The following is a 23,946-nucleotide window of genomic DNA, read 5'->3' on the forward strand; positions in this document are numbered from 1 at the left end:
TTAATGCCTTCTTCACCTCTGTCTTCAACACCAACGATGAGCCCTGGGATCCCTGGAGCCCTGTGTTGGAAGACCACGACTGGGGGACGGATAAACTCCTGGCTGACCCTGAACTTGTTTGGGACTTGCTGCTCCAGCTGGATGCACATGTCTATGGGGCCCAATGGGATTCATCCAGGGTACTGAAAGAGCTAGCTGATGTCATCATGGGACTTCTCACCATTATTTTTCAATGGTCTTGGGAGTCTGGAGAGGTCTCAGTCGACTGGAAGCTGGCAAATGTTGTCCCAGTTTTCAAGAAGGGTAAGAAGGAAGACCCTGGTAATTACAGACCTGTCAGTCTCACTGGTAAAATTATGGAGAAGGTTGTTCAGGGAGCTACTGAAAAATATGTGAGACAATGCAGTCATTGGTCATAGCCAGCACGGGTTCACAAGGGGAAAGTCCTGCTTAACCAACTTGATTTGCTGTTATGACAAGGTCACCCATCTAGTTGACTAAGGGAAACTAGTAGATGTGGTGGTTTTGGATTTTAGCAAAGCTTTTAGTACTGTCTCTCACAGTATCCTTCTGGACAAAATGTCCAGCACACAGCTAGACAAGTCCATAATACTTTGGGTGAGCAATTGGCTGATGGGTCGAGCTAAAGAGTTATAGTAAATGGGTTACATCAGGCTGGTGGCCAGTCACCAGTGGGGGTTCCCCAGGGCTTGATTTTAGGGCCAGCACTCTTTCATGTTTTTATAAACAAACTGGGCACAGGAATCAAAAGTACATTAAGTAAGTTTGCTGATGATACTTAAACTAGGAGGAGCTGTGGACTCCCTCAAGAGTAGAAAGGCCTTACAGGGAGATCTGGATAGACTAGAGAGCTGGGCAATCACCAACCGTATGACATTTAACAAGAGCAAGTGCAGGATTCTCCACCTGGGATGGGGTAATCCTGGTTATATGTACAAACTGGGGGACGAGAGGCTGGAGAGCAGCCCCATGGAAAGAGATCTAGGGGTTTGGGTTGATGGCAAGTTGAATAACAGTCAACAGTATGGCCTGAGTCAACAGTATGGCCAAAAGGGCCAACTGTGTCCTGTGGTATATCAAGTACAGCATGGCTAGCCAGTCGAGGGAGGGGATTGTCCCACTCTACACTGCACCGGTGTGGCCCCACCTTGAGTGCTGTGTGCAGTTTTGGGCACCTCAATATAAGGACATCAAACTATTAAAGTGTGTCCAGAGGAGGACGACCAAGATGGTGAAAGGCCTAGAGGGCAAGACTTATGAGCAGCAGCTGAGGTCACTTGGTGTGTTCAGCCTGGAGAAGAGAAGCTGAGGGGTGACCCCATCACAGTCTACAACTTCCTCAAGAGGGGGCAGTGGAGGGGGAGGTGCCAATCTCCTCTCTCTGGTGACCAGCGATAGGACATGAAGAAATGGAACGAAGCTGCATCAGGGGAAGTTCAGATTGGACATTAGGAAAAGGTTCTTCACTGAGAGGGTGGTCGGTCACCGGAACAGGCTCCCCAGGGAAGTGGTCATGGCACCAAGCCTGTCAGAGTTCAAAGAGCATCTAGACAACGCTCTTAGTCATATGGTTTAGTTTTAAGTAGTTCTGCCAAGGAGCAGGGAGTTGGACTCGATGATCCTTATGGGTCCCTTCCAACTTGAGATTATCTAGTCTATTCTACTAATGTCCAATAGTATAAATGTAACTTTGATAGAAGCTTTACTGTAAAAGGTTGGGTTGTGGGGTTTGGGAGATTTTTTTTGGGGGGGGTGGGGGGGAGGGAAGTTAACATTCTAACTTGGAGTTTTACTGTAATGGTGAGAAATAGTCTACTACATATTTGCTACTGCTCTAGAAAGCTTCAAGGCATAAGCAAAGGTACAGATTAGTGAACAATATTTAAGTTACATTCACCCTCGTTCTTTAAGTAAAGGAATACACGTCATAAATGCACTGCAATATATATCACTAACATAAAGAGAAAATCTGAATAAAAGGGGAGAAGCTATTGTAATGAAATAATTTACAGAAATTGTTGCTCTTATTTTCAGTATTGTGCTTAAAAATACTTCAGTTAAGTCGTGGTAGCACAACCGGCCATTAGGTGTCATTGTTGCTGCTATGTTTAACATTGGCTTCTACAAATTTTCAAGTAGTACCTGCTAAAATACATTACTGTATATGGTTGCTTGCAATATGATTTTCATAAAAGGACTAATATTAGTTCTGTACCAAAGGTACAGAATGATGTCTACATTTCAAGGGCCATATAATAATATAACCAACAAATTTATTATCAGTCCACTAGCATTTTCAATTTTCCTTGAGCTTCTTGGCTATATGCTCAGTTAACAATTAAAAAAAACAGTCTTTCAGAAGTCAAATCCATAAAGTGAGCCTGAGATTTAGAAGCAAGTGCAATCAGAGATACCACACTTGCCACTATTCTTTTTTGATTGAAGCTGTTTTAATACCATTTCATTGAGGAGGGGGGAGAAAGGAAGGAATTTTGAGTGAGCCTATGTTACTGTCATTACTCACCAATTGTTTGAATAATAGCATTCTGGACAATCCTCTCATCACTCTCCTTGGAGCTTGTGCTGAAAGTGGCACTTCCTGCTGAACTGCGCCTATCACCCAGCTCAAAGTCAACACTGATGCGCAAGTGCTTCAACAAGGTATTAAAAACCTCCAGAACTGTTGGGCCTGGAAACAACACATAACAATGATTGTATCTGTCAAGGGAAAGATGCCTTAAGAAAATTAAAACTAACCTTTTCAATCCCTTTTCAGGAGAAATCAGATTAAGCTGAAAAGAACAAGCAAAACACACTGTTTGAAGGATAAGGCCTAGGGATAAACTTTTGCAATGTGCCTGCACCCTGATATTTTAGAAATTATTTTGGGATCAGGAAATGCAGTCAGGTATATATCTGTAATCCATTACTATCAAGTTGTACAGGGTCTGGCTGGGATGGACTTAACTTTCTTCTTAGCAGCCTGGGTGGTGCTGTGCTTTGGATTTGTGACTAAAATAGTGTTGACAACACACCAGTGTTTCCGCTGTTGCTAAACAGTGCTAGCAAGTGTCAAGGCTTTTTCTTTTTCCCACTCTGTCCCTACAGAGAATAGGCTGGGGTGTGCAAGAAACTGGGAGGAGACACAGGCTGGGACAGCTGACCCAAACTGACCAAAGGGCTATTCCATACCATATAATGTCATGCTCAGCAATAAAAGCTCAAGGAAAGGAGGAGGAAGGGGGGGACATTTGTTCGTACAGCATTTGTCTTCCCAAGTAACCATTATGCATGCTGAGGCCCTGCTTTCTAGGAAGCGGCTAAACATCTGCCTGTCAATGGGAAGTACTGAATAAATTGCTTTCCTTGTGCATGTAGCTTTTGCTTCACCCATTAAATTGTCTTTATCTAAGACCTCACACCTTCTTTCTATGTCCTCCCTGTCCTGTAGGAAAGGGGAGTGATTACATGGCTGTTGGCTGGAGTCAACCCATCGTGCAAGTTTTACGTAGAAAATATGAGCGGTTGCTGGAATTAAGCACCAACAATGGGTTAAACTGCAGGTACTTTCACCTGAATTCCAGTTATTTCAAAATCTGCTACTAAAATCCAGTTCTGTATATTGGATCAAATAATGAGCTCTTTTCATAATATGGTAAAAGACTTCACAAGTCTATGCATGCAAATGTGTCTTGTATAAAGAGAAAGGACAGGCTCAGACTCAAGCTAATGGAGTAAAGCAATAATGTTTCAGCAGAAGACCAAAGAAAAACAACAGCAGAGCACATGTGCGTACACATCTTCATAAAAACTCTTATTTCAAAGAACTATGCTACCTTAAATGACATAATTCACCTTATTTCAGCTGCTTCACAGTTACCAAGGTAAAATTTCTCCAAGATCATTCTACTCGACTCCCATATTACCACTCATCTCACAGCAGCTGTATCACAAAGCAACAGTGCTCTTGACGTTTTGTAGAGTGACACACAGTTCTCTCAGACTTTGCAACTTCTTACCAAACAGGAATTCCTGCCTTTCACAAGGCTGTAAAAATACACCTACTCATTTTTTCAATGCAAAAGGATTATAAAACAGTGAAACGATCAAGTAAGTACATTTGAGCAACTGTAAACCAAGTAAGATTCCAAGCATTTTATCAGCACAAAGGAGAAAAAAAAATCAATAAATACAAAACCTTCTCAAAATATATACTTTCATTCAGTCTGAAAAGAAAGCAAAAATGAGCAGCACCCTTCATATCTATCCTTTGACCTGATGCCTTTAATTTGAGACAACTTACCTATTGATCCTTTAGCTGCTATTGCAACGGCTTCCAAAAGAACCTGAATAATGCCAGCACGAACTCGTGGTGAGTCCCTTTTGCGAACATCGAGGTGTCCAAGAATTTCTTGTATTACATGATGGGAATATTGCGCCTATTAAAAAACAAACAGAAAGAAAAGCTTCATCTGTGACTTTAATAAGAATAAACTCATACACCATTCAGCTGTAGTCACAACCACATTCCTATTCTGCAACATTCTTACTCATGTATTTATCTAAATTTCAATCAATTCATGATTAAATACGGATTAAAAAAACTTCCATGACAGATGAAGCCACACAGGTCCATTCAGCACAGTATACAAAAGCTTACAGTATTATAATATCCAGGAACATCTACCAGAACAGATGAAGCGTGAAGTGGTATTTCATTCAGCTAACTGCAATTCAAGGACTTCAGCTGGTCTTACAAAAAAGCGTCATTGATACAAACAGTGAGAAAACTCAGCTTTCTTCCACAAACCTGGAATTTTATGACTTTATCCGTTGGGTGTCTGTGCTTGATGCATCCAAGAATCAGACTTTGATCATGTTTACAACAGACAACAGAGGTTGCCCGCTAGTAAAAATCAATTAGCACAACACAGTTCCATGTGAAGTTGGTTTCTTGGGTTGTAAAAGCAGTACAGCTGCATTGGCATGGAGACATGACCAACTTAAGATAGATTTATTTATCAAGTACAATGTCAGATCAGCATGGCTATCCTGCACCTTGTTCTGGAGCTTGCTCAGGGAACCTCCGCACTACCTTCCATCAAGAACCCCTTAATATCTTTTTTTCTTCTGCAAGTGTACATTAATTGTAAGTAAATCAGATCACCTCATAAACCACAATTAGGTTATTTGAAAAGTTTAAAGAATAAGGTTAAGGAGTTACGGAAAGGGATCTTCTGGATTCTTTGACTTCATCTACTGTCTATCATTATCATGGTGAGGTAAGCATTTAACCCTGTCTCATACTTGAAACATGTATGCAAGGAAAACAAACCCTGGAGAAAATCCTACCTGTATAGAATACATGATGATTTTGAAGCAGGAAACAGCAAATTCATTGGGATCCCATAGTCTATGACAGTCTAAATGCCTGTAACCAAAAATTAAGGGACCTGAAATAATGACATTCCACAGATATAATAAATGGCATTTTACCATTTTCCGAAAATTCACCTCAAAGGGATTATTTCCTTACATAAAGCTTCTAAACAGTGACTTATGAACTAGATGAGAAAACGAGAACTTCAGAAAAGCATTTGTTTTCAAGGTTTCAGATGTGATCACAACACATTTGGCTGTAACGGAAATTCCTGATCTTCTAGTTTCACGAATTTAAGGAACCTAGTCATACCAAAGAATTTGTTTTGAATCAGGAGCTACAAAATAATTATGGCTGAATGTTACATCCAGAATAGAGACTCTAAGAACTGGTTTTTGTTTTCACAGTGGTTTCATGAATAATATATATGGAAAACAAAAAAGAGCTACTCTTTGTCTATATACTCCTTTATCACTCGGAGGCATTTCAACACTGTCTGCAAGAAATATCAAAACAGAATCAGAATGATAAATGCATCAGTTTCTCTTTAAATGGGATAGGAACCACTGATGAAAAACTTTGTCAGTTTCAAGCAAAGACAAGAAATTCTGCTTAAGCACTATGCTGAAAGCTACAAATAGGGCACACATCAAATTTTCTAAAAAGGAGATCTGAGTACCTGGAAAAGCATGACAAGAAGAAATGCATTTTTAAATCTAAAAGATTGATACAAATAATTTGGGATGCCTTTTAATTGGAATAATGTAGGTAAAAGGAAAAAAAAAAAAACCCAACCCCCCCCACCAAAACAAATCCCAAAACCCCCAAAAAACTTTCTTACAGAAACTGAATTTAGGTCTTGTTTCTAAATAGGTCTCTCAGCTACAGAAGTCCTACTGGTCTGCTCTTTCTCAAAGAACATAGTAAACATTAAAAGATGCTTCAAATAACAAACTTGAAAGCATACAGGTGAAAGAAGTCAGTACTCTGAACACAGGAGCACTGACTGGATCCTTTAACTTACTTTGCCTAGAAACTAGAGGTCTCAATCAACTCAATCACTGGCCAGCTGCTTGTGACCTTGCTGAGTACACAGGTCTCCTTCAAGGTTGATTAAACCAGCTGGTATAAAGCTACCCTCTCCTGTGCCCTAAATTATCTTGCAGTCCATTGCAGAGCTTAAAAGAAACATACTGCCATTTTGACACATTACATACCTTTAATAGAAATCCCTACAGGATAGAATTTTAGGAATTTCAAAGGTGTTTGTCTGACAAGATAACAGCATATTTGCATTACTACATATTAAACTAGACTATCTGTTTGGGATAAATGCCTTTCTTGTGCACATTCCAAACACACAGGTATATTTAATCCTGCCTTGGGGTAGAAAGACAAACAAAATTACCTCTTTAAATCCTTCAAGGCTTAGTGGCTCATAATATTCATGTCTTCTTTCTCCCTAATATCATGCTGGTACAGTCCATCATTTCTTGTACATGATATCTTATTTTAGCTAACCTATTTTCTTTTTGTCTCAAACACAAAACCATACTCTCCACTACCTTCTCCTGATTGGAACTGATCCTTTAATCTTTCAGGGTAGCATGCGTTCTCTGTTACCCTTGACAGTTCCTCTTTCTCTGCCCTAAAGATCCATTTGGGCAGATTATGGTCAACTACATCTTATATCAAGTTTTTTTTAAAAACCTTTCCTCTCAAAACAAGACATACAGTTTTCTTTTTCCAGAAAGGCACAGTATTAGCTGCTTCAGATAGCTGAACTGATGGGAAGACAGCAGGGGGAAGATGACAGCCTAGGCTAATGTTTTGTGTAACAGCTCAATGGGCAACATACTTTGTATACTGGAATTTTCCTCCTAAGAAAAGGAGTATTAGATTACTGTAGGTGATATATTTTACTCATCATAATGCAGGCAGTGTATTCAATGTAATTTTGTTTTTGTAAAAGATGGTAAATGGTATTTTCAGCATGGTGCATTTAGTTTAGTTAAAATCAAGTCACATCTTGCCTATTTTTTTCCAATTACTTTTTTTTAATAAAGAATACCTAAGTAAGATTGCAAAACATTTTATTGCTGGATTAACAAATGCCAAACTCTGCCTTCCATTAAGACCTGCTGCATATATGTAGCAAATGTGCACAATTAGGTTTCTGAAATTAAAAGGAACAGAAGAAGCAATGGTGCAAGTTATTACTTTCTGGAGTGAGAGCCACTAACAATCCCTGAATTCATTCACGTTGTCACACTTGCAAGCAATCCTTACAGTACAAAATGATAAATCGAGACTGATGATTAGCAAGCAGAACTGAGGCATGTAAGGGAATATATAAAATAAACTTCTTATGCATAATGTTTGCTGAAAGAATATTAAACACCAGTCTTTTGATATTCAAGACCCTTCCATAGATGGTGTGATAACTCACAAGAATGGAAATACAGTGAGATGAATAGGGTGTAACTTGTTATACTTGGGAAGTTGTTTATATTCAATAGATTTCTGTATCCCTCTGGATCTGCCTAATCCATTCACCGTTGCAAATTCATGCTAAGTAAGTCTAAATAGCTTCTGACTGTTGACACAAAATACAAAATTTTTTTTCATATCATATTAATATAAAATTTTTTACTTTCATTAAGCAGTTTACCAGATTGATCTGTCAGATTTAATTAAAAATGAGAATTTGAGAGTTTCTAGCTACTACATGTACAGACTTATAACCATGGAGATTTTCTGCCAAAGGCAAGGAGAATTAAGGTCAATCCAAACCCATACCAGGAGACCAACTCAGATTTCAACTATCTTCATTATATTTAAATCCCTCGATTGTTGAATGTACTCAGCCTCATGATGCAAGAAGCACTATTCTCTCAGTTTTGCAAGGAAAGTGACAGCATGTTGACCGATATATATTGACTGCAAGCCTTCAAGTGGGGAACTGAATCTGCATCTTCAGTGTTAGCTCTGTAATAAATGGGCTTATCTTCATTTCCAGAGCTTTCTTAAAAGCTGTGAAATTTTGTTGAAAACTGTTAAGAGAAACTGTTTTCTAATCAAGTACACATAAACTAAGTCACGTTTTTCAATCAGATAAAGTGCAACGGACTCACTATCCCAAACTTTCCTTCTACCAGTTCTGCTCGTTCACAAAATGAAGCTGATTAGATTGAGCGCTCCCTTTTTGTTTAGGAAAAACAGCTTGGAAATCGCATTTTCTGTATCTCTTGTTCTTCAAAAATACTAGACCTTTACAGCAGTTATTTATAAAAAGATAAATTTATTTGGCAATTCTTCCTCAAAATGGAACACAAAAACGGTGGCCACAAAGACTTTATATTCACAGAAGAGATAATACATTGAGTAACTGGTCATTATCTACTGATTTCAGCACACAAATACAGCATGTAGCATGTAGAGGTGCACAAAGACTCAAGCGGTTCCTTAGGATCATAGCGAGTAAGAAAAGAAATTAAGCTGGAAATAACACTTTGAATACATAAAGCTTTGGATCTGCCACAGGAAATGCAGGTACGACACCTTCTCAAATCCCAAACCAGGCACTATCTCTAGTCTAGGGAATCAGGAATCAGTTGCGGGAAACTTCCCTGGTACCGAAATGATTCAAAAGACTGAAGTAACTGCACATGCTGATAAAGTTTTGAGATAAGCCCATGAAAGGAACTTAAAAGTGCTAAGAAAGCAGCTGCAATACAGTTCCAAATAGTCCATCTAGGCTGTTTAGTACCTAGGCTGTTTAGTTCGCTCTAGTGGCAGGTATTTTGGAGGAATGCAAATTTTAAATGTAGGAAAGGATGAAAATTTTTTAATAAAACACTCAGCTTTGCAACAGTTAAACTCCAATCCGATTGCTATAATAGGTAGACAACCAAAGTAAGATAATAGCACAGTTCTTTGCATTTAATGCTCTTGGGTGAAAAACAACGGGCTACAAAAGTTTTCTGCCCTCAAGACCTACCCTATCTGCTTTTTGCATTTCTGTTCTTACTTAACAGTAGTAACGTGAAAACAGCTTTTGGTAGCTTGAAAGTCTTTCAGTGTACGAATGGAGTACTTAATCTTTGTGGAAAGAACCAGGTCATCTAAGAGAATATATTCCCGTAACAAGTGGGTATCTTTAAAATCTACAACAAGGAGCAAGCAGCTCTCCTCATCACCAGGAAAAGCCAGGGTTTGAAAGTAGTATCACCAAGTCTAGAGCTTCCTGCAAAAGTTTCTCCTGAGAACACGCCTACTTTGTAGACACTAGCAGAGGTGAAAGAAGCAGATTTAAGTTATCTCAATGCTTGTAGCTTTTTTCACATCATACTTTTTAAAGAAGCAACTGGGGGAATGCAGAGAATTGAAAAACACTGGACTTGATAGTCAATACATCAGCTATAATTTGTACTGTGTGCATTTCTGCAATAATGTGCATACTGTGTGCACATCTGCCATTCAATACTAAATGAGCTGTTAAAGACATTCCTCACAGAATATCAAAACAGGTCTTGGCAGAAAACTGCAAGAAAGTAGAAATCTTAACTTTATGTATTAATCTGGGCACAGTATTCCTTTGTGCTACTTGTATTTTACTTGGCTTGTCTCTTCACTGACTGCAACAGTCATCTATGGGACATTAATATCTTGGATAAACAGTTTCACATTCAAAAGAAAGGCCAACTGAGGCAACAATCCATCCAAATCATTATATTGCACTTCTAAAATCAGTAAAATGGGACACACATTTCTCCATAACTATCTTCAAGTTAACAGATGGCAACAAAGAGGTGAGATTAAAAGAGGAGCAATTTTTTGAAGAAACATGAACGGAATCCTTTGGGTTGAAAAGGAGGAAGGAATTTAATGCAACATAATTAGAGGATGAAATAAAAAAAAAAAACACAATCTTTTACAATAGGACCTACCATGAATTTTCAACTTACACAAAAACTGGTCTGACAGCATTATTCATATTTCCATAGGTTGCTCGTCCTAGTAGTTCCCTGAAACAATTCTCGGCCAGCAGAGCAGGATTTTCCTCTTTCTCTCCTCCGGTAGGAGAGGATGGAGGGCCTATTCTGCTGAAATAAGACAATAATACATTGATTTTACTACTGATTAATATTCATCTTCCTTACTGTACCCACCCTTGGTTCTACAACGTTCATGAGTCACACTCTTGATCTAGGCAAGAACTGTATCTCAAATATGCATCAAACCAGAATTCTGAATAAAACTTTTTATTCTCTTATAGCAGGACTATAGATCATCACCTGTTCACTCAGTACTGCCCACTGTATGAGTAAATATTTATATGGCTAAAACAATGGCTGTTAATACTGATTTAACTTGTTACCCACTGCATTTTGACAAACTATTACCCATAGCTAACAATGAGTGAAGGCTATGAAGCCATGCAAAAAGTTAGGTAGAATCTTAGTAATTTTGCTCAGACTAATGATCTCATTCACCTGCCCACTACTGAATCCACACTGTGTGGGTGAGTGTTAAATAAAACTCCAATACTTCAGCAGAAACAGATGGCTTGTGAGTTGAAAAAAAAAAGTCTGATTGAACTGATTAGAACATTATCACCCACATAGTTACCTCTAACTACATAGTGTACAAGTTAGTCACCTCCTAACTGATGGTCTCCCAGTGTTACTATGGAAAAGACTGTGTGTGTATGTCTTTTCCATAAATGGGTGTCCATGCCCAGGTGCTGGAAGGGGGGCTACAGGGTGGTCTCTGTGAGGAGAGGACACAGCTCAGGACACAGCTGAGCCCCTCAGCCAAGCTGGGGGTGCCTGGGGGAAAAGAGGTTTCCGAAAGGGCACAAGGCGGCAGAGGCAGAGGAGGAGGAAGCAGCAGCAGAGGGACCCCGCGGCCGGAGGAGGAGGAGGGCAGGAGGTGCTGCAGGCCCGCAGCAGGGCTCCCCTGCAGCCCTGGAGAGACCCCGCTGGAGCAGAGACCCACCCTGCAGCCCGGGGAGGGCCCCACGCCGCAGCAGGGGGATATTTCCTGCAGGAGCTGCGGCCGTGGAGAGCCCGGGCGGGAGCAGGTTGTCCCTGAAGGACTGCAGCCCGGGGCAGGGCCCGCGCTGGAGCAGGAGACGGGTGAGGAGGGAGGAGCGGCCGAGAGGGGCTGTGATGGACTGACCGAACCCCCATCCCCATCCCCTCTGTCCCTCATGGGGAGAGGAGTTGGGAGTGAAGGGGTGAAGGTGGGATTAGGAAAAAGCCAGGGAGGAGGGGAAAGTTGTTTTAGTTTTTGTCTTTGTTTCCTACTACCCAAATCTATTTTGATTGGCAATTAAAATAAATTAATTTTACCCAAGTTGAGTCTGTTTTGCCTGTGACAGTAACTGGTGAGCGATCTCCCTGTCTTCATCTTAACTCATGAGCTTTTTTATCCTATTTTCTCCCCTGTCCTGTTGAGGCGGAGTGAAAGAAGAGCTGGGTGGGAGTTCGGCTTTTAGCCAGGGCTAACCCACCACAAGGACTGAAAAGTTAAGCACAATATCTTTTATAATGTCTGCATCAGTACGCACAAACCTCTAATTTTTAACCTTATTAAAATATAATACTTTGTCAAGTTGTTTTTTGCATTGTAGTATTCAATGATACCATTGGGCAACTGGACTCCCATATTTATCACATCATATGTTACTAATAACTTGGAGGGGAAAGAAAAAAAAAAACACAAACACCTTTCACATTTGGAAATATATTTTTAAGACATGGATATTGATGTTAATTTCCCCATACTATATTTATAAAGCTGGCCCTTGTTGAAGGAGGATTATTCTTTCCTAAAGATTATTCTTTCCTAAATTTCTGTTTTCTGAAAAAGAAACATAGCAACTGATTTCTTCAGTCAGAAAATAACAACAGCAAAAAAATACAGACTGTCAAACTTTGCATCAGATAAATACACCGTGAAGAGTGTTAAACTGCGTCAGTTTTGCTGAGAAATTCATCCTTTAACAAGAAGATTAGTTATTTCAATCATAGAAATGTACTACTGATAGTAAGGGACAATAAAAAATGATGACACAATGGGAGGGAGAGGAAAAAAAGCAATGGGTGGGAGAAGAATTTATTACTACCACAGCTACTACTGCTTAAGGTGCTAAAATACCTCAATGAATGACTTAATCTAAAATAAAAATGCTTTTAAATTAAGAAGGAATTAAAATCATCATTTAAATATCAACTTCATTTCATATGGAAATTTCAACTTATGAGTTAATAAATCTTGCAGTGCAAAGCAAGGCTTTAATGTTTTATGCTAATGACAGCAGCAATGACCAAATTTTGTGAAGTTCAAATACTGTCATTTTCAATTATTTCTTTTCTCTCTGTGACTGGGAATTAGGCTGACTATTTAAAAGCAACATGGTACAAAAAGAGAGTAGGAATACTGAATTAAAGACTGAATCCAGACACAGGAGAAGCAAAACTACAGAAACCCTGCACTATTTTGGACAAACTAAAACCTACCAAGGCCTAAATTCTGCCACTGAGTTTTGAAGGGAATAGCCTGTTCTTACCTTGGAATAACTAAAATCAGCACCTGCACCATAAACAGTGAAAGGTAGAGCCTTTCCAGAAAAGTTTCCAGTTTTCCACTTTCCATTTTTGATGCAGGCCTTGGTAATGCTTTTTGGTTCATTTTTTGGGTTGTGTTTTTTGCTTTGTTTTTTTTTTCTTTTGCGCAAAATCACCTCCTTTTCAGTACACAGAAACCTGAATCACTAGAGCAAATTAAAGGCATTTGAAATGTATTTCAGAATTCAACTGCTTCACACATCATACTGTTAAGCTGTTACTAATATTTCTTTTAAATTGAGCAGTTGAGAGGTGGGAGATTGAGGAAGAAAGAAAGAAAATAGTTCCCCCTAAGGTACTTGTATTACTTATCAAGAAGTACTGTACCTACAGGTGGCAAGTATTTTTTTGCACAAAACATTATAGAAACTGAAGTGAGGATTCATTAACCTACATTAACATTATGCACCTATGCATTAGGAGATATATTTCGGACTGCAGAAATCAGTACGCTAAAACTTTAAGCATACTTTCAGTTCTGCAGTGCAAGCTTGTGCGTTAAATACATTCAGAAGTGTTCACCGAGAGTATCGGCTTTAGTTAATTTTCACTCTTCAGCATCATAAAACCATAGCTTTAGAGCATTATAACACGTCGAATACTGAAATGCCACTAGTCAAATGAACATGTTAACATCATAGTTGTAATATCTTCTGATAGCAAAAGATCTTGTAGTGTTTCAAGACTACTGCAACATGAAAGTTGCAATATAAAAATCCTGTTGCCTCTGGTAACACCAGTGTTTCAGAAGTTACCATAACATTGCTAGCTTGTCAGATTTTAATAATAAAAAAGCCCCAGGCACCCTGTTAGATAAGTAAGGAGAAACAGTTTTACAAATGCACAATGATTAGAATTTTAAAAGGCATGACAATTTGTATATAATCTACCATAAGTACCACTAAACCGCAGCTTTATTCAACTGCTGTGCCCCTTAATCTCCCTATTTTTTTCCTGTATTGCCTGGACTCTGATCTAGACAGATGGGCATCCTTCTCAGCGCAGACAAGGTACAAACGACAGTGCAGGACTGTCATTCCAGTTGCTGTTTTGACACAGATTCCCTAGAACACAGCAGCATGACAAAGCCAGGTGGGGAACTGTCCTAGTTGCAGCTGGGAGAGAGTTAATTTTCTTCATAGCAGCTAGTATGGGGCTGAGTTTTGGATTTGTGCTGGAAACGGTGTTGATAATACAGGGATGTTTTTGTTGTTGCTGAGCAGTGCTTGCACAGTCAAGGCCTTTTCTGCTTCTCACCCCACCCCACCAGCGAGTAGGTTGGGGGTGCACAAGAAGCTGGGAGGGGACACAGCTGGGACAGCTGACCCCAGCTGACCAAAGGGATATGCCATACCATAAGACATCACGCTCAGTATATAAAGCTGGGGGAAGAAGAAGGGGGGGACGTTCGGAGTGATGGCGTTTGTCTTCCCAAGCAACCGTTATGCCTGATGGAGCCCTGCTTTCCTGGAGATGGCTGAACGCCTGCCTGCCCATGGGAAGGAGTGAATGAATTCCTTGCTTTGCTTTGTTTGTGTGTGTGGCTTTTGCTTTACCTATTAAACTGTTTTTGTCTCAACCCACGAGTTTTCTCACTTTTACCCTTCCGATTCTCTCCCCCATCCCACCAGGGGGAGGTAGCCAGTGGCTGTGTGGGGCTGAGCTGCCAGCTGGGGTTAAACTACGACAGGGGGTGTGGGGGAAGAAAGGAGGCTGCAGAACACACAGAGCTAGTCTATCTGGAAGAATTCTAGTTAAAACGCAGTAAAAATAAGTTATCTTTTAAGTGTTTGTATATGCAAACCTACAGAAGGTGACTTCTCAGCATTGCTTGGAGTCTTATTTTAGAATAGGTTAAAGGAAGAAATTGCAATCCAGTCCTCCTAGTCTAAAACATCAGTCTTAGACTGCATCAGAATGTTCAAAATTGTCTCCTCTTGTTTGTAGGAGTCACATTTTTATTTTGAACTTTAACAGCACCTACCTCTAAGTATTTCTCACTAGGTGTTCCTTAGCATTAACAGATGAAAGACAATGACTATAAAATTACTCTTTTAACTTTTTAGTTTTAAAGGAAACTTTGTACAGGCTCACAAGTTTCCAAGTTCACATGAGCAACTCGTACTCATTTTGTTTCACTGACTTTGTTTTTAAACAAAGATCAGAAAACCTCTGACAAATCCAACTGCAACACTTAAAGAAATGACTACTGTTTCTCTGCATCCAGACTTTCTGTACTACCACAAGTCCAGAGGAGTGAAACACGAAATGCATTTTGCAATGAAATGGGCAAGAACTACCATTCTACCAGCTTTCTTGTGGGCAATCTCTATCAGAAAAGGTGGCAAAAAGGAACTGGAGGGAGGGACGTTTTGAAGTACAGCAGTTTCCATAGCAAACATCTAATCACAGGCTTAAACTGGCTCAGAGCAACTCAGCATCTCATGCATGAGACTTCTTTAATACCACAAAACCAGGATTGGCCAATAATATGATGGGACACGTGAAGAATTAACCACCACTTTTGAGCGGACTAGCTACAGGAATGTTTGACTACGATTCACTCACCCTGAGAAAGAAATACATTCTAATCTACCTCTAAAACAGAACTGATATGAACATTTTAGATATATTAGAAGGATTTGAAGTCAAGTCTACAACAAGTGCTAGGGTGTCCTTCTGCCTTAAATAAGGCTAGCACATTTAGCTTTGCAGTTATTATGAAGATTATGTTACAAACTAACTGAACTTCCAATTTCATACATCCCTTCCCCATTTTAGAGATGCACATAAATTGACATACATGATTGACGCTTCTGAATTTTCTTCTAGAAAACCTGAAGGAGGGAAGGAGAGTCTTTCAGGCAATGCCTTACACTATACAGAAGTATGCATGGCAATTATTTTGTAATACAGAATCATAGTGAAGTACAACTAAGAAAAAACCCAACCAATCTGTTACACTTGCAAATTTTTCTGATAGTCACGTAACTAGAACGCGCGTTCAGATACACGGACAAATAACATCCACAAATACAATTATCTTTTTAAAATGTTGTTTAAATATTGAATTCTCAACTTCAAAAAGTGTCTCATCTGACACGTACTCAGAAGAATCTTGAATTAAGCTATTAAGGTTCCACAAGTAAAAATTACACTGATCATTAAGGTAAGCTTTACCTATGTGTACTGCAGCTTTAACCAAAAATGGTTATTTTCTATGGACTTAAATTGGGGGTATTTTCTGGAATTTCTGCTCTTTCCCAAATAATGCTTTAATTCCATCTGCCGGAACAATATGCTTCTTACTCCTACTCTTCAAGATGCCTCTGTTTGTGCTCCACAAATATGAAGTCACATATAAAACAAGATGAGAAATTCTCTATAACATCATTTAAGGCCAGCAGATCAACAATTTATAAACATTGTTTTCAGCTTTTCTGTCATATGCGCATCATACAAGGCCCCTACTTGCCACTTGGAAAATCATTAGTCTTTTTTTCTGTTGAATGTGCATTATAGAAAAAGTTTCAAGCAGCCAGTTCAGATATTAAATTAACAGTTGCTTTTTGACAGATTTGTTTTTCTACCACCACTATTGCATTGCTCAACAAATGATAAAAATTAGTCCTGCAGTACATATAAACTGATCTAGAGTGGTTGATCCAAATCTTATTTCAGTCACTTTTTCCATCAGTAATTAGTTTAATTTTGCTACATAAAGTATACGCTTGAGGGCACTGTAAACAGTAACAAAAGAAAGGGCCCACCTGCATCTAGAAGCCCTGTAAGAGCTAGCAAAGGCTAACTAGGCTCTCCTTGTTCAGACAGCAGTTTCAGAAACCTTTGTCTCTTATTCAGATCATTCTTCAGATGTAAAATCCAAGCGGATATTTCTGTACATACTGTGTGGGCCCTCAGTTATATGCATAAAATAGACAAAGCATGGACAGACAGACAACCATTGATTTTAGTCATTTAGTCTGAAAATTTGCTTTAGAGAAGAGAGGTACTGGCAGTTAGAAATAAGAGAAGAAAAATAAGGCTGAGGAACGGAAAAAAACCACACCACCAAAACCCAACAAACCAAAAAAGACAAACCTGACAGATTTAACAAGCTGAGCATCACGTGAAAGCATGAAAAGCGTGTTGTTATAGGAAGGCTGCTGAGCCTACTTACCAAGCAAGTTTTGAAGCAGCTAGGGTTGGACATGAAACAAACGTTTAAGCTTGTTTGCACAGCTGAAGTTGATTTTATGGAAATTTCCCAGTGCTAGCAATAAACACTTTTTACACCTACATAGTGTTTAGCCACAAACACAGACATGGACCAAAAAAAGTGACTTTTCAATTGTAAAGTGGCTGGCATATCCTCAACAAAATTATCACAGAAATCTTTTCTGAAGGCATACCTGACAGGTAATATGCCTAGGAGTCATTGAAAGCAAAAAAAGAGAAGGGAGTCTACATATAAATAAATTTTAAATCGTCACTTTAAGTACTGTTGCAGACAGGACAGATAGTTGTTACTAATGGCTAAATGGGAATTAAACCCTCAATTTTAAAGAAATATAACTAGCAAAATCATTTGAGTCACCTAAAAGCCTGTGCTTACTAATCTCCGTATCTGACATTACAAAACACAGAGTTTACAGTTTTTAAGAAGTCTAAACACGGTTATACATTTTCTGGAGCAATTTTAAGGCCAGTAGAATCGAGAACAAGTGAAATGAAGGCAGTTGAAAAGACTGTAAGACAAGAAACACTAAAAGCAGTTAAGCAGAGCTGTGCTATCAGTTTCAGGGAGACTCAGCTAGTAAACATCAGTGGCTATTTCCACTAAAAAGAAAAGAAAAAGGTATCAATCATAAAAACTAAGCCTAAAAATTGCTTAAAAAACATGCCAGCGACCAGGAATAAAAATACCTGTCAATATCTTCTATTTTCTGCATATTAAACAGTAGTGATGGTACTATCTTGTCCATGTGCTGAGGTTCCCATATAGTTGCTCGAAGTTCATCATTAACTGTTTTTCGAACCACTCCCTGAATGCCCCTGATTCCAGCAATTCGGATCCTAAGGAAGAAAAAAAGGAATTACTGAAAAGGAGAAACACAGCACCACCCAGTATGGCTGTTTACCTATTAGGCAGTAGTAATTATGTAGTGTGGAATTCCATTAGGTTCTCAAAAGCAATAATTTGGAAATTTGGCCAATTCATTAAGGTTGCCCATATTACCTTTAAATGCCTTTACAGCTTATAAGGAAGCTGAGAAAACAAACTGAACAGAAGATGATCTCCAACGATAATGCTGACACTGATCAATGAATACTCAAACTGTGTATACCACCTTCAAAAGAAAGTCGTGTGGGTAAAAAACAACTCTACGCAATTTACTACCCATCAGTTGAAACGTGCACAATCTCAACCTATTCCAGTGCTGAAGAAAAATATTGTGAAGTTATCATAGCAAAGCTGAAGCAATAGCTACCAGAGCCACATGATCATGTCCTTAAAAGCTGTAATTAAGGCTGTGCATTAATCATAACAAATCTTTAAAGATTTGTGCAAGATTCACAAGATGGAAAGCAAAGGATAATTCTATCAAATTAAGCCTGATGCATAAAAGGAACCATCACTTTTATCCTAAAACCGTTTGAACCAAATTAACCGAGAACTGATCAACAACAACAATAAAACAATAAAAAGGAAAAATTAATATGTTCTAAAAAATACTTAGTCTAGTTGTTAGCTATTTTGTTTTGTTGAACAAAAATAGTTTGCAGGAGAATCTGTACAATTAAATGAATGGCAAAATATTCTTTTTTGAAGTGGTCATAGTAAATTAGCCATTATAATAAATGATAGGAATAGAATTTTGCTTAGTGAAAACAAGTAGAAGAAAGGGTGATACAGCAATCAAGTGAAATAAGCACAAGCTTAGCTAAAATTTGAAATTATTCCTATTAAAATTCATCCCTCATTTTTTAAATCTTAATTTCAGTATGGACAACACATAACTAGCCTTTGTTCAGTCAAATTCACTGCATTAAAACATTTGCTAGATGAACTACAGAGCTAACTGAACTCTGTAATTAATATTTTTATTTAGCTTTCCATTTTTAAATACTTAAATCTTTAGCCTCCTGTTTTTCAGCTATTTTTGAACAAAGCCACGTGCATTCAGGATGGATCTGATACCATTCTAGACCTTTCAAGACAGTGTTAATAGGGTTAGAAACAAAACAGGGAAGAAAGGGATGCACAAACAACTAGAAGAGCACTTGCTATTGCTGTACTACAACTACAGTGCAGTATCCAATATTAAGTTTTCAATATTAAGGATCTAGGATTGACATTTAAAACACACAGCTTCCAAAATTCCATCACTGAAACTTTTATTTTTGCTTTTTAATTATTAGTTCTTAAGGTAATCAAGTTTTGCTGATACTGTGGCTTTAGATACATTAAATACTAGCACTAACCTCCCCTGCTGAAAGGGAAATCTCACCAGGTGAGATTCAGTTTCAGACTCAGAAGCCTACATTACCTGACTATGTGTATAAATGATGTTCAAGCTCCCATTCAAGCCAGTCAGTTCATTGGAACCTCAAGCTATGCAGGTGAACAGGGACTCCAGATGTCTGCTTCAGGATGAGCTGAAGCACTGCCTAGGCCCCATCAATGGTATCGACTACTTGTGATATCTTGTAATTGTATTCTGTAGTCATAGCTCTTCTGTTTTGCTGAATTACCTCAGCACCTACAGCAAATCTGGTATACCAACTCCAAGACTGACCACTGTTCATAAAGATTGCTTTCAAAAAAGATACATTCAGGCTGCCTAGGATGATGTGGAAAAAGTCATATTGCTATACATTTCATTAACCTGAGTAAAAAATTGATTCACCTGGGGAAAAAAGGCCACACTGTTGTGTATTGGAGTGCCACTAGCACTAATTTCATGTTCTTACTATTCTACAAGCAGTTGAAAAATGAAGGTTGAAGTACTAAGGAAGGTGCAGCATCAAATTTCACCACATACAGGAAAGGTTTCATTCCTCTAAAGAAGGCTCAGATAGGTATTAAAGCAGAGATTACATTTCAATCAGTCATGTACAGTCTTATGTCACCAGGATGAAATTCCTCCCTGTCTGAGGGTACATCAACATTGCAAACTGAAGCACAGATAACAGTGCAGGCTGATAATCTGAAGAGCAAAAGATTAGCACAGTTCTCTTACTCCTACAGCAATCACAGTTTTGAGGTATCCTTATGAGTGGCAGATCATACTTGATAGATGAGAATCAGGGATGTACTAGTCTCTTAATTCATTCCGTGTTCTAGTTCATTACTATTATTTCTCATTTGCAAGGGGCAATGAAGGTGAAAGTAGTACTAAAAATCCTGAGCTGAGCTTCATATTCTGACCTCTTATGAAATGTTTTACAGTAACTAAGTAGTTTAACATTTCCATTTTACTTTCACTAAGCCTAAAAAGGCAAAATCTCTAAAAGCTCATTAAAACTTTTATGAATACTATTTGCGACCATCAGCTTCAGGTAAATATACCTGACAGAAGCCTAAGTTATAGGGTAGTTGCATGATACACCGGCTTCACTAGTGACACCTGCTTAAGAAGTTTCCATTCCCTTCCCTTTTGGTCCCCGAGTACAATCTACCATCCTTTCAGTTCTTCCCCAAACAATTCACAGGGTCATCCTGTAAAACCATTCACTGGAATAATCTTCCTAAAGGGAAAGAGGGTGGGGCAGGGGGAAAAGTACAGGAGAAGCAAGCAGATTTAATCCTAACCCTTTTAGAGACAAAGTTTACAGCAGAACCCTATGTACAGCAATAGGGCAACAAATAAGATGGCAGTAAATTACAAAAAATAAGGAGGAATGAACCAGAAGACTACCAGAGGAATTAATTTTTTGTTTTGTTTTGGGGTCTTTTTTCCTAAGTGAAGTACACAGTATTTGAAAACACAGTTCACACATTTTTGAAACTGCAAACTTTAAGAAAAATCCTTATGCATTGCAGCTAACAGAACAACAGTACACCCAAAGGGTTGAATAAATGTTCAGCACATGGATTTTTCATGGTTGGCTGAACAATTTAATGCATGGAAATAGAAAAGATGAGTACAACAGCGATGCAAATCATATAATCTGAAAAGTCTTAAGTTTTCTAAAATGCTCAGGAGTTAAATACTGATTAACAATTCACATAAAGAACACATCGCTAGGGGGAGCTGAAGTAAAAAAAAATTGTGGTGCTTACATAATAATGTAAAAATTTGTAATACTAATTCATGAAGGCATTTCAGTTTCACATACAGTATCATACTGCAGACATCTAAGAAAATTCAATTTTAATGAGTAATTCTCAAATAGCAGACTCAAAATATGCTTTTGCTATTCATATAAGTAGTCCCATTAATTTCTCAAATGAGTTATGCAACTCGCACACATTTACAGTAATAAGTAGTGCATTTCTGGAGACAATCCATGCAATCTGGCAGGCATTATTCAGGTAAAAGTCCACTTAAATATTCTAGGAGTTCTAGCCACCTAAGATTTGCAATATTCAGTGCTATTTAAAAAGTCAGACTTTCATTTTCTTCCTATGGAATGAACTATTCCACTAAGTATCATAATAAAAGATTTATTACAGACTATATTAATGTGTTAAGACAGTTTTCTGTAATACGTATGGAATGGCACTTACTCGGTTTGTATTTCTGGATCGTGGTCACATGAATGACACATGGCACTGAATCGAGACACAAAGAAGTCATAGCGTCTGTGATATGAAGGTGTGTCTTCCTCAATGTTGGCAAATTTGACAAACTGGAAAGTGAAATACATTTAAAAAGCTTTTGATACCAATTTCCCAAAAGAAAATAATGAATACTAAGCTTCATTTAAGAAGTAACATAAAACATTGCATTAGGAAAAGAATCCATATTTGGAAATACTTAAATATTTAACATCAGAGAAGAAAAAGTTAAATTGGAGAGTTTTCTTTTTAAAGACTTCCCACTAGAACTTCATTTAGATCATTCTGAAAGGATGCAGCTGCATGAAATACAACGTACTATGCCATATGGAAACATCTAACACTTGAACAGTGAGTGTCACCAATTCATAGAATCATTCAGGTTGGAAAAGACCCTTCAGATCATTGATTCCGTCTGTTAACCTAACGCTGCCAAGTCCACCACTAACCCATGTCTCTAAGCACCACATCTACACGTCTTTTAAATACCTCCAGGGATGGTGACTCAACCACTTCCCTGGGCAGCCTGTTCCACTGCTTGACAACCCTTTCAGTGAAGAAATTTTTCCTAATATCCAATCTAAACCTCCCCTAGTACAACTTGAGGCTGTCTCCTCTTGTCCTATCACTTGTTACTTGGGAGAAGACACCAACACCCACCTTGCTACAACCTCCTTTTAGGTAGTTGTAGAGAGCAGCCCAAGCAATCAAATGGCACACTGTCACTGGCAGGTTAACTAGCAACTTTCTGACTTATCAAAATTTCAAGGGAAATAAACTTGGAGGCATTCTGTCAATTCTGTCTATCTTTACAAAGGGAAAAAGGAGGAGTCAGGGAATTATAACCCAATCAACTTTCATTCCACTCACAGAAAGACACTCTGAAAAAAAAATTCCAATTTGCAAACATCTACAAAGTAACGAAGGGGTAAGTAACAGTCAACATGGATTTGTCAAGAACAAATCACATCAACCCAGCCTAAATTATTCCTATGACAAGGAAATAGATTTTGTAAATCCAGATGAAGCAGCATCTGTCATATCTTAACTTCAGCGATGCTGTTGACAAAAAAATACACAAAATTCTCAAAAGGAAGCTAGAAAAACACTGTCAAAAGAACATTCCCCATAAGATAGATGCAAAAAGGTTTGGAAAAAACATAGAAACACTTGTAAATCATGAAACTACAATAATGTATTGAGTGAACTTCTGAAGGGGCCTGTCTGGAATACAGTAGTATTTGAGTTTCAATCAAATGACAGAGTGGGCTCGTCAAATTTGTAAAGAACACTAAGCTGGCCAGAGCTGCAAGCACACTTGATGCCTGGTTCTTGACAAACTGGAAATAGGACCTGCAAAATCAAGGAAGCAATTTAGGAATGACAAATGCAAAATACCATTTTAAGACAGCTGTACAAATACAAGCCAGACACAGCTGAATGCAGAAAAGAAACTTAGGGTTATAATAAACTGCACATTCAACATAAGTCAATGCCATTATATTGGCATGAAAAAGAAAACAATATATTGTGATACATCTGTATTACCCATGACACCTATGAAGACATTTTTGCCATCTGATTGACACTAATAAGCCCTTAGATGAAGCACTGCATCCAGCTGAAGCATCACAGCTGAAGATGGTGATTAACTGATACAGTCCTTCAATTATTCAAGGGATGAACAAAGCTTTAGATAAACACCTGTTAAAAAAGACATTAAATTATCTAGTCTAGAGCTGCCTAAAAGATATTAGTCTTACAATGTACAGGAGACAGCTATAAAAAGAAAAGAAATAAATGTTTTTCTTTATCCAATGGTAATAGGAAAAAGCAATAATGGGCTTACACTGAAGAAAAGGCTAAGTTAGACATTAAAAAAACCCCTCCTTTCTAAAGCCAGCAGACTGCCTAAAGACATTTTGGATTCTTCACCACCGACAGCTTTAAGAACAGACTACAGAGGGAAGAAAAAAGGGAAAGGAAAGGTTGTCAGGAATGGTTTAACATAGTGCTGGTTCTGCCCGGAAGCAGAGAGATGTCCCATTAAGACCCCTCCACCTTTTCCCACCCCAGTATTCTTCTTACCAATTGCTAAGCACAGGCTGAGGCATTTCTTGTATACT

At 38.4% G+C, this 23,946-nt stretch overlaps 1 protein-coding gene across 6 annotated transcripts in view; it reads right to left on the minus strand.

Annotated features, from left to right (window-relative positions):
* The window catches only part of EFR3A (EFR3 homolog A), a 91,826-nt gene that overhangs the window by 30,899 nt on the left and 36,981 nt on the right, over positions 1-23,946 (minus strand). For 5 of the 6 annotated variants that reach the window (XM_072851879.1, XM_072851875.1, XM_072851877.1 and 2 more), the window contains 6 exons: positions 21,770-21,891; positions 17,962-18,111; positions 10,369-10,506; positions 5,374-5,452; positions 4,325-4,460; positions 2,546-2,710 (listed from right to left, as the gene is read on the minus strand). In XM_072851879.1, the coding sequence (XP_072707980.1) occupies positions 2,546-2,710; positions 4,325-4,460; positions 5,374-5,452; positions 10,369-10,506; positions 17,962-18,111; positions 21,770-21,891 (790 nt within the window). The remainder of the gene's footprint in view (positions 1-2,545; positions 2,711-4,324; positions 4,461-5,373; positions 5,453-10,368; positions 10,507-17,961; positions 18,112-21,769; positions 21,892-23,946) is intronic. The other variant, XM_072851878.1, reaches the window with a different exon arrangement.

Source organism: Ciconia boyciana, chromosome 2 (genome assembly GCF_034638445.1).
Source record: "Ciconia boyciana chromosome 2, ASM3463844v1, whole genome shotgun sequence".
NCBI classification, from domain to species: domain Eukaryota; kingdom Metazoa; phylum Chordata; class Aves; order Ciconiiformes; family Ciconiidae; genus Ciconia; species Ciconia boyciana.